Below are 11,075 nucleotides of genomic sequence, written 5' to 3'. Positions count from 1 at the left end.
TTTTTTTTTTTTTTTAAACGAGTAATAATAAACACAATTAAATAGAAATAGTGTTTATAGGTTTAATCAGAAAATAATTATAATAACAAATCAAATAGTTATTATATAAGACGTTGCATGTTCATTTGTATTTATCTTAGTGTCGTATTAGTATGCTCACTAATTAAACATACTTTTTTATAGAAAAAACTTGTTCTAAACAACTTTTTTTTTTCATTGAATGAATTTTAATTTTGTATTTTGTCTAAAAAAATATCTTTTAATTTTAGACCGAAATTCATAGTATTTGGTTTAAAAAATAAAAATATTATTTCAATTTAAAAAAAGTTTTATTAACAATTCTTGACTAAAAAAAATTAAAAATATCACTATCTTAACACTGCATTAAAAAAAAATAACCATAATTTTAAAATTAATATTAATAAGTTTTACTTTTATAAAAACAAAAAAAAATATATTTATTACCTTAGACGAAAATCTATATCAAAATCTTCAAATTTTTTCATAAATATTTTTAAAACATCAAATAAGGGTAAGAATATATATATATATATATATATATATATATATATTAAAGTTTTAATTTTTTTTAAAGAAATTAACTAAGAAAAATTATTTTTATTTTGTTTTTTATTAATGATTTCCATGTGCGAAAATGTATTTTAAAGATTTTTTTTTTTTAAATTTAAAGGTATTTTTTTAATATTATTTAAAATTTTAAAAATTTAAATATATTTTTTTAGACGAATCAAATAATTTTTATTAATTTAGCAGATACAGTTAATATGAACACACTATTTTAGCACTAAAAAAAAGAAGCTACTAGGAAGTAAGGTAGTGTGAGAGTTTAGGTAAAAAGGGTTCGATGATGAAATTTGAATTTACACCACACGGATTCAATTATGAGACCCATAAAGTTTGGTGATTTCATTTATAAAAAGATGCATTTTTTTTAATATAAAGTTTAGTGAAAAATCTAAAATACTAAGTTTTGGAGTCCACTGCTCACAATGATTAGACATGAATTTGGGCATATATATATATATCTATATATATATATATATATATATAATAAGCAACCATGTGCATACGTGACAATATTTTAGGGGTTTGCTTAAAATGTTAAATTATTTTGTTTCTTTACTTTGTAACTCTTCAATTGACCATAGTGTTGGACTGGTTGGTTAGGCAAACCATCAAATATATTCAAATTAAATGATGCTTCCAGAAGTCCTGGGTTTGTTTCGAACTTTGGTCCATTTACTTCTAGAAGTAATTGATGGGTTTGGTAAATTTCTCTAAATTATAGCCTCATTTTTTTTACAATAATTGTGTGCATGTAATTTTAATGTGTTTTAAATATCAACTAGGTTATTATTATTATTGAGCCAAAAAAAATTATATTTTTATTCCTTTTTGACTAAATTGAGATAAATAATAAAGGACAAAAGAAAAAGGCAATTTCAAAAGGAAAAGCAACTCTCTTTATTAAAAATTAAATAAAAGACAAATGGGAAAATAAACTTTATCCCATGATTTTTTTTTTCAGGAAAAAATCTATCTATTGGAAATTAAAATCTATAGGAAGTAAGCCATATTTTTAATTTTATTTTTAAAAGTGGAAGGGTATTGATATTATTTTTAAAAATTTATGTCTATTTTTTAAATGGGGAAGAGATCAGAGCCTCCCCTGAACTAGAACCGTGTACAAAATGCCGAGGTAAGTGAGGTTGGAAAAGGTAAAAAGAGGTTAATTGTCTTGGTTAATCTCTCAGGTGACATGTGCATTCCAGAAAGAAAGAAGGAAGAAAACGGTGATTCTCGGGTAGTTGTAGAAGTATTTTTGTACTTAAAAAAAATTTAAATAATCTTTTAAGTTTTTTTAAAATAAGATTTTGAAAGTTTATAATATTTTTTAAATAAAATAGTAAGTAAAGGTATTTTTAAGTTTTTAAAATTTAAAAGGATATAAAATTAAAGAGTTTTTTTTTTTTTCTTTTTAAAATTAATTTTAATGGTAAAGTAGTCGGTGAAGTGGGTAAGTAATTCTGGGCTCTGCCTTTTCTTCTTCTTGGACCTAATTATTTTTATTCCCATAAAATAATAATTTTCGCTTTCTCATTTAATACTGAGTTGTTGAACCCTCCTTTCTACCATCATTTAATTATTTTTCCAAAAAAGTCAACCTCACTTTTTTTTTTCTCATTTAATTTTTCATATTTTTTCTTCAAAATTCATTTTCATTATTCCCATCAACTTTAATCTCTCACCCACTTTTTCATATTATTACTGTAATAAAATTTTAAATTTAATTCAAATTAAAAAATGATATATTTTATTTGGAGATATAGTTCAATAAATGGTCTAAGGAATTGCTACATATTTTCTTTGAAAAAAAAGCCATAATAATCCTTTTTGGTTGGCTTTTGGGCCCACCTCCAACTCACATACCTCTACCTAGACCCCTACAATTAGCCAGAATTATTTAATATCCATCATACATTTATGTGGAGGAATATAATTTAATGTTTTTAATATATATTTTTAATTAACCTCCATATTGAAACAAAATCTTAAATTAAATAAAATACCCATGAACGTTTTAATAATGTTTTTGAATTTTGAAAAAAAAAATCATTTATTCAAGCCCACTTCCTAGCCCCTACAATTCCTTCTCTTCCGTTCTAATGGACTTGGATTAACATCAGCCCATTAATTCAAGCCCACTGGGCTCTTGGGCTCTTGTTTACCTCGAGCCCATTTCCACTCTGCACGGATTCGACTATAAGCTTGAAGATACACTCTCGTCAAGGATGTGCCAAAGCTTCAACAAATGCCTCCTTCAGAAGTGGATTAGAGGAAGCAACTCTCGTTGCTGTGATATCAAATTCTGTACCAGATCTGAAGCAAGAACCCCAAAACAAACAAACAAACAAACAAGCTTTTCAGCTCTGAAGAAAGCAAATGATAGCATGAAAAGAAATTCCGTGTGATTACTTACGGGTCATAGACCAATCCTCCAGCTTCCATGACGATCACGGCGCCAGCAGCCACGTCCCAAGGACCTCCATAGCCATTTATATAAAATAGATCCATTCTTCCACACGCAATGTCGCAGAGACTTAATGCACATGATCCACTTATCCTAAGAGATCTCGCCTACAAGCATAATAGATAGAGACTGATGATAATAAACCAAAGCCATTTTGATTGAACTAAGATGTCAACTTTCAAATGAGCTTAAAAATGCACCTTAAAGAGAAGCCTATTGATTCTGCCAGTAGTAGCATCTATATACGATTTGTCACGTGTCGCTGCAATCTGTTCATCCAGCATTCAACAGTTACGATTGGTTTTTCGTGTTATTCAAATTTGTTTATTAAAAACCATAAGCGATTTAACCCTGTTTTCACTCTTTAATTTGAAGTGTGCTATAAGATCTTGATTTGAATGCTGAGTTTTACCTCAATTGCCAGAAGAGATTTCATTAGTTCATCTTGGGAGGATACTGCAGTATGTAGAAATTCATTTAAGAATTTGATGTGATGTGACAAAACTATCCATGTAACAGCTCAAGCCCCACTAGATATTATTGTCATCTTGGGCTTTCTCTTTTAAGCTTTCCCCTCAAGGTTTTTAAAACGTATCTGCTAAGGAGGTATTTTCACACCCTTATAAAGAATGTTTCGTTCTCCTCCCCAACCGATGTGGGATCTCACAATCCTCCTCCCTTCGGGGCCCAGCGTCCTCGCTCGCATTCGTTCCTCTCTCCAATCGATGTGGGATCTCACAATGGTTGGGGAGGAAAACGGAACATTCTTTATAACAATGTAGAAACCTTGACCTAGCAGACACGTTTTAAAAACCTTGACATAGCAGACGCGTTTTAAAAACCTTAAGGGGAAGTCCGAGAGGGAAAGCCCAAGAAAGACAATATCTGCTAGGGGTGGATGGGTTACTACAAACCATGTCTAGTGTTTTTGCTTGAAAGGTAGAACTTAAAAGATCACATGAACTCACCTTTAATGGCTTTCCCATTGAGATACGCCCCTTGTCCACGAATGCCAGTAAAAAGCTACACATGATACAGACACGATTGAATAGAACTATAAATGACTTTGGCCAATAAAAGCTGATAAGATAGCCAATATTAGAAGTACAAAGATCAAATCAAAATAAGTGTAAAGTTTCAGACATTATAAAGCAGAATCCAAACTATACTGTTCTAACAGTCACACATTTCCTCACCTCATCAATGATTGGATTGAATACAACACCAACTGTTGGAACTTTGCCAATAGTTAAACCAATTGAGACACAAACAAAGGGAAACCTGACAATTTTTTAGAAAGTTAACGAGATTTTTATAAACAAGAAATAAGATTGGATAACCACAGAGCATAGATAAATTAGCACCCGTGAACAAAGTTAGTAGTTCCATCGATGGGATCTACTATCCATGTGGGCTCATCAGTCAGCTCTACAGCACCATTAGCAGCTGTAGTTTCTTCACCAATAAACTAAAACAATGAACGATTGAACCAAATAAGGTCACAGTCCAGTCAAGATTACAGGGCTTTCCCATGAAGAAACTGACTAAAACTCTACCTTGTGCGATGGAAAACGCTGCTTGAGATGACCAAATACAAGATCTTCACAAGCTTTGTCAGTTTCAGTGACCAAATCCACCTGTATTCCAAGACAAAACATAGTAGAATCCATAAACAAAAAACGGATTCAAATTCGACACTGATAATGACGACAACAAAGCGGTACCTCTCCTTTGTGTACGACATGTTTGGTTAAGTAGAATTTCTCACGAATCAACTACAAGAAACGAAATAAAATTAAAATCGGAGAAAAACCAAAATCAACAGTAAAAATTGATTTGGAAAGCGAAACGAGTACACGATCGTAAGCAAGAACAAAGACTGACCTGACCGGCTTTCTTGGCAGCATCGACAGCAGCGGCAAGGAACTCTTGAAGCGAATCTAAAATCAGACGATTTTTTGTTTGCAGATATGATTAGAATGGGAAGATTAGGGTTCATAATATAGAAATGAAATGGAAAAATTGAGAAGTTGCGAGGCGAAATCAAGACGAGAAATGAGGGATTCATTAGCCTACCCACCATGATCAGACATTGTTGGTTACTGGAATAGGGAAGGAGGGAGTTGAAAAATGGTATCAGAAGAGTAGAATCTTGTCATCCGTTCGTCTGATCCATGTTGCCCAAGTAGCTTAGACCCTAAGCACACTCATTTATTTATGGCTTCAATAAAAAATAAAAAATAAAAAATAAAAACATGTTAATTACTACTATTTTAATTTTGATTTAAAAAGGAACTTGAAATCCGGACGGTCGGATTTCTATGGGGATGAACTTGAACTGCAAAGTGGAGAGATCAGGGCCGTACAGCTGTATAAACCATGTTCGATACAGTGAAGTTACGGTGTAACTGATGCACCAGAGCATTATCGGCTTCTAAATAGGAAAGTGTTATTACCATTTGCAGAAATTTCGCAGTGGTTGGTGATGACGACTCCGACGTGAACTACTTCAATTTTCTTCCCCTTTCATTCTTCACGTTCTCTCCGACCTTCGCCGATCGCCGATCGCCGCCCGCCGTACCTGCCTTCTATCTATTTATGTGCTCCGGCTTTTCACGTTGATCGGCCTTCTGTTTTACTTGGTGGTGGTGGCCCACCTTCAATGTCTATCGCCGAATTTCCTGCCACCGTCGAACGGGTCCACATCAACAGCGGTACTGCCGACGCCGAACACTGCCTGCTTAATCGCCACAACTCTCAGGGTCACCGTCATCCTTGCGTCTCGTCCAAGCGCAAGTTAGATGACTATGCTGCCAGTCTTGACGACGAGGACGAGGACGCTCCGTTGTTTGACTTAATTTCTATCAGAATGAAGAAAGACGAAACGAGTGCGATCGACTCCTCTTTTGATGGACGGTTGGGTGAAGGAACTAGCTCCGACTTTGAGTATCGGGGTTTTGATGATTCCTCGACCTCTATGGCGGCAGAAACCTCACTAAAGCCCATTCTCTCTCCGCACGAGTTGCAATTTTTTGTCAGAACGATGTCCGTCGGGAATACTATGGTAATGCTCGCCAATACTAACGATACAGTGATGTCGCTTCATGAGCGGATACAATCTATTACGCGCATACCAGTTTTTGAGCAGAGGTTGATATATAGGGGAAGGCAACTCCAGCACGAACAGTCACTACGCGAGTGTTCGATACAGAACAATGCCGAGCTGCAATTAGTTGGTCGCATGAGGAGCACGGAGCATCCGAAAGCTTGGCAGATTGTTGACGACATGGTTTCATTGGTTCTACGACTTTATAGGGGGGAGGTTGTGTTTTCTGCTTCGGAAATTCTCACTACCTTGATGACCGATTTCTTAAGTTTGGCTACGCAAACGGACTTAGATCCGGCAATGAAGCAACTCCAGGTTTTCTTGTCCCTTTCTGCCCCAGCAGCGCTAGTGATGCTTTATTTGTCTCCGATTAAAGGAAATACAGATTGTGCTGATAATTTGATTAAGCATTTTATGGATTTGCTTTGTCATTCAGTTCCCAAATCGTTAAAAAAGTGCTGTGCGATTATAGTATTAGAATTTTGTAATTTGCTTAGGAGAGATACTCCGGAGGACAGTTTATATGTTTTATGCCGCAGTACACTGGGCTCATTGTTGGAAACTGATGGCAATAGTCGCGGGATGAGATGCTTAGAAAGTGTTTGGGGACCCATCAAAACGCCCGAGCTTTTTCCGTTTGTTAATGAACTGGCCAATAAATTGTCCATCGACTTATCCTCAAGCATACGGTCTCCCACAAGTGCAGGGCCTTCTGTGACTGATATTAGTGATTTTACAGCATTTTTACTTCCTTTACGCAATGCAATTCCAGAGAAATTGAGTTTTCATGGCTCCAAGAATGTGCCACTGGATAGGGGAGGCTTTAGGGATTCTTCTTATGGAGAAGAGGGTGAATTTCTTCATAATATATATCTTAGTTTGTTGAAACAGATGGATATATGTCTTCAAGGAATGGAAGCTTTCTTGACCGACAAAGGAAAGGGGAACTGTGTAATCCCCTACATAGGATGGTCTCAGTATCTTCCAATTCTAAAAGAATTGAATGACATCTCCCTTCTTTTCCAGGGTCTTAAAGAAGAATTTTGGGCAATCATGAGGCCAAGGAAATCTTCTATTTGTGAGCTCATTATTAGATTTGCAAAGCGAGCTGATGATTATTCGTGGATTCTTTGCCACAAGGATGTAATAAATTCTGAATCTAGAAGACATCTGTCAATGCTTATGTTTCCTGAGCCAACAGAGGATTATGAGGAACTGCAGGAAATGCTGATTGATAGGTCCCAATTATTGGAAGAATCTTTTGAGTACATCACAAATGCGAGTGTTGAGGCTCTACGCCATGGACTATTCGTGCTATTCAAAAATGAGGAGGCTACGGGCCCTGGTGTCTTGCGAGAGTGGTTTTTGCTGGTCTGCAAGGCTATTTTTAACCCACAAAATGCCCTTTTTGTTGCATGTCCTAATGATCGAAGAAGGTTCTTTCCCAACCCTGGTGAGCTTACTGACGTGTTCCTTTGATAGTAGTTTTTATTTGATACTTGTTCTTCTGAATGTAAACAAGTAACCATGATTATGAATACAGAAGTTGCCTAAATGTTTTTCACTTTTAATAAAGTTACAGTACTTCTTACCCATACACCAAGTGGGGAACCTCCCACGCAGGTTGCTTTTGGATTTCATTTTGCATGAATAAATAGAAGTGTTGCTATTTAGTTGATTTTGCTAGGTAGGGCTGGTAGACCAAGTGCTTATTAAACTGATACTTTCAACCATACCAGTGGACTCTGTAGGTTAATCGTTCATTTGGTAAATAAAGAAAATTATTAAAGTTTTCCATGATGATTAAGTATATTCCTCATCAATTGTGTGCACGAGCAAGTTCTAATGTCATTCACTGCTTTTAAAAAAAATTTAATTGAAGAGAGTATTTGATTGCACTCAGCTTGCTTTTAGCCTTTCTGTCACTGCATCTATGGCAACATTTAATCGCAAGATAATTTTGGAGGAAGATGAGTTGGTAGGCGAAGTGAGGCAAAACAATGATTTAGGGACAGATTTTATTAGTTTTGGTGGCTGTGAGATCTGAAATCAGATTCTCAGGCACTGTTCACATGATGGAAAGGGCATAAATTACAAAAACTAAACGACTGAAATTTTGCCTCATGTAACTCATGAATCCCCCCTTTTAGATTCAAGTTAGTAAATCTCATACTAAATAGTTTATGTGGGAAAGTTGTAGGATCTTAGGTATAGTGATTACTTATTAACTTGGTTGAAAGGTTTTTTTTTTTTTGGAGAAGAGATAGGATGATTTCATTCCAAAAGATCAAAGATACTGCCAAAGGCAAGTAAATTATCTAACTCCTTCTAATGAAAGGTTTCAAAAGATCAAATTGGTTGAAAGGTTTGACTGTGCAAAGAGTGAAAGATGTGAAACTCTATGAGTGAAAACTATTCATTTTTTAGATTCTGTTTAGGAGGTGAAAAAGAGATCTGCCACTTGGAAAAGGAGCTTCTTTTCGTACAGTAGTAGACTGATTCTCATTCATTCGGTGAGTGGTATCTCTCCCTATATATATATTTTTTTCTCTCTTTAGAGCCCTTGTTCTATCTGTAACACCGTCGAGAAACTTATGTCGGATATTTTATGGGAAGGAGGTTAAAAGGGGAGAAGCACACAAATGATGAATTGTTAGGTTGTGGGAAACCTGACTTGCAACAAACCGTTGCTGACCAAATGGCTCTGGCATTTCCTTGATGAGTATAATATTCTTTGGCATAGGATTATTGTGAGTAACAACGGTCCTCATTTGTTCGAATGAGTAATGGGTGGGATTAAAGGCACTTAAAGAAGTTCTTAGAAAGACATTTCTTATATGCTTCCTTCCTTTTTGGATATGATTCAATGTTATGTGGGTAATGAGAAGGAATGTACTTGTGGGAGGATAAGTGGTTGTGGGATAGATCCTTTTGCTCTACGTTTTCCCATTTATATCATATGTTCTCTGTAAAAAGTTGTTTTGTGTCTAATATTTTATTCCTTCATGGAGCTTTAACTCTTTGTTGTTTGGTTCCTTTGTTTGTTATCTGATCATTGGAGAGTTTGAGCTTAGGCCATGGAGAGGGATATTCACTCTTGATGTCATAACCCCATTGGTGTTTTTTCTTCCTATTCGTTCTTTTAGCATTTGTTGAACCCTTCTTTGTTAAGGTTTAATTGGTGAGTCCATTTTTTTGGTTATGTGGAAGGTGAAAATTCCAAGGTTTAGTTCTTTGTTTGGAGGTCATCCACGGAAGGGTAATACCTTAGATTGGCTTTCAAGAAAGATGCCTTTTTGGCTGGGCCTGTTTATTGCATTCTTTGTCAGAAGGCAGAGGAAGATCTTGTTCATTGTGTAGTTGCGACTATACTTGGATGGTATGGAGTCTCTTTTTCGATGTGTTCAACATTTAGCTTGCCAAACACAAAGACCTTGGGGAGATGATTGAGAAGTTTCTTCTTTATCCACCTTTTTGAGGGGGCGGAGATTTTTGCAATAGGGGGAGTTTGTGCTTTGTTATGGGGTTTGTGGGGTTAGAGAAATAATAGAACTTTTAGAGGGTTGTAGACAAATCCTAGTGATGTTTGACCCCTTGTCATTGAAATGTTCTTTTTTTCAATGGCTAAAAACATCATATCATGTACTACTATCAGCTCGATTGAGCCAAAAGTTCTTCAAGGAGAAATATTTTCTAGAACAGACCATTTGGATAGAAAATCTCACCAACAAAAAGGGTATTGTTGCTGAAATCTCTCTGCTTCATGGAAATGGTATTCTTAATGAGCTCTTTATTCCAGTGGGTGAAGAACGAAAAGGTTGGACAAGTTTCTTCAACCTTCAACCTCATTGAAACTACCTTCCGTCGCCCACCAAAAACCCGACCAACATCCAAATTTTAATCAACCTCATAATAGAAAGGAAGACCACAATCGCCTTATCTGACTCACACAACCCCTGCTTACTACTAAAAAAAACTGCCATAAATGTCAGAAGCATACCTCTCGATCCTTGCTTATACAAAACTCTTCAATAATACTGATTACCCCGCTATATCTTGGTGTAAATTCTCCAATACCGATTACCTTCCTATACTCATAAATCCCTCATTTTCCTTCTTTTTTTTTTTCTTAAACAACATGGATAACATCCCTTCTGTAAATATCAAACATCAAACATCAATGAAGTTGTCTCTTATTAAAAAAAAATGTTTCTCTGTAAGTGTCGTCCATGAAAGTTTTTGTAATTATTTTTTAGGTTGGAGCTCCTTCCATTGGTTGGACTTTTTTGTGGGCTTGATTTTTTTGTGTGCCTGTATTATTTCATTTTTTTCTCAATGAAAGCTCGGTTCTTTACCAAAAAAAGAAATCGACAGATTCAAGATCTGCTCTACCACCCCCACTTAACTGCTTTGTTATTGGATAGTGCCTCTTGTCCACTTAACTGCTCTGTTCTTGGATAGTATCTGTTGTTCCCTGTGATAATGAAGTTTGTAATTTACCAGTAGAATTGAAGAATATGAAGTTTAAAGCTATTTTTGGTTAATTACTAATCTAAACTCGATAAGAATTAAGAGCAACTCTTTTAATGCAGCAATATAAAGTATGTGGGAAGTAATTTTTAAGGCTGATGTATGTGGGAACTAGCATTCATATTCTCATCTGAGATTTTAAGATCCTCAAGTGCAGTGTTCCTTACTCAGTTATGGTGCTGTTTATAAATTGTGTGTGATGCAAACGGTAGTCGCAAATTATTCATATCTTTACATGTATGATTATATGTTGCAGTTTCAAAGGTGGACCCTATGCATCTCAGTTATTTCAGTTTTTCTGGCCGAGTTATTGCACTAGCTTTGATGCATAATGTGCAAGTAGGTGTTGTCTTTGATCGTGTTTTTTTCTTGCAATTGGCTGGAATG

General features: G+C 35.3%; 2 protein-coding genes across 3 annotated transcripts; one reads left to right on the top strand and one right to left on the bottom strand.

Annotated features, from left to right (window-relative positions):
• Positions 1–2,677: 2,677 nt before the first annotated feature.
• Positions 2,678–5,273, bottom strand: LOC111785922 (inositol monophosphatase 1-like). Of its 2 annotated transcripts, none has more exons than XM_023666296.1 (11): positions 5,129–5,273; positions 4,937–4,992; positions 4,777–4,827; positions 4,609–4,689; positions 4,417–4,520; positions 4,249–4,333; positions 4,021–4,075; positions 3,465–3,508; positions 3,253–3,321; positions 3,002–3,159; positions 2,678–2,901 (listed from the first exon to the last, which is right to left on the bottom strand). In XM_023666296.1, the coding sequence occupies exons 1-11, from the start codon at positions 5,133–5,135 to the stop codon at positions 2,808–2,810; spliced, it is 804 nt and encodes a 267-aa protein (XP_023522064.1). In that variant the 5' UTR covers positions 5,136–5,273; the 3' UTR covers positions 2,678–2,807. The 2 variants fall into 2 exon arrangements, with proteins under 2 accessions (XP_023522064.1, XP_023522063.1); XM_023666295.1 differs by having other exon boundaries at positions 5,133–5,273.
• A 236-nt stretch (positions 5,274–5,509) lies between these two features.
• LOC111785921 (E3 ubiquitin-protein ligase UPL5-like) lies at positions 5,510–11,072 on the top strand (the record flags this gene model as incomplete). Its single annotated transcript, XM_023666294.1, has 2 exons — positions 5,510–7,611; positions 10,945–11,072. Coding segments are annotated over exons 1-2 (2,025 nt in total), but the record flags the coding sequence as incomplete, so codon positions are not given.
• Positions 11,073–11,075: the final 3 nt, after the last annotated feature.

The sequence above is a fragment of the Cucurbita pepo genome, unplaced genomic scaffold, assembly GCF_002806865.2.
Source record: "Cucurbita pepo subsp. pepo cultivar mu-cu-16 unplaced genomic scaffold, ASM280686v2 Cp4.1_scaffold000836, whole genome shotgun sequence".
NCBI lineage: Eukaryota > Viridiplantae > Streptophyta > Magnoliopsida > Cucurbitales > Cucurbitaceae > Cucurbita > Cucurbita pepo.
This window is presented reverse-complemented; position numbering and strand designations above follow the sequence as displayed.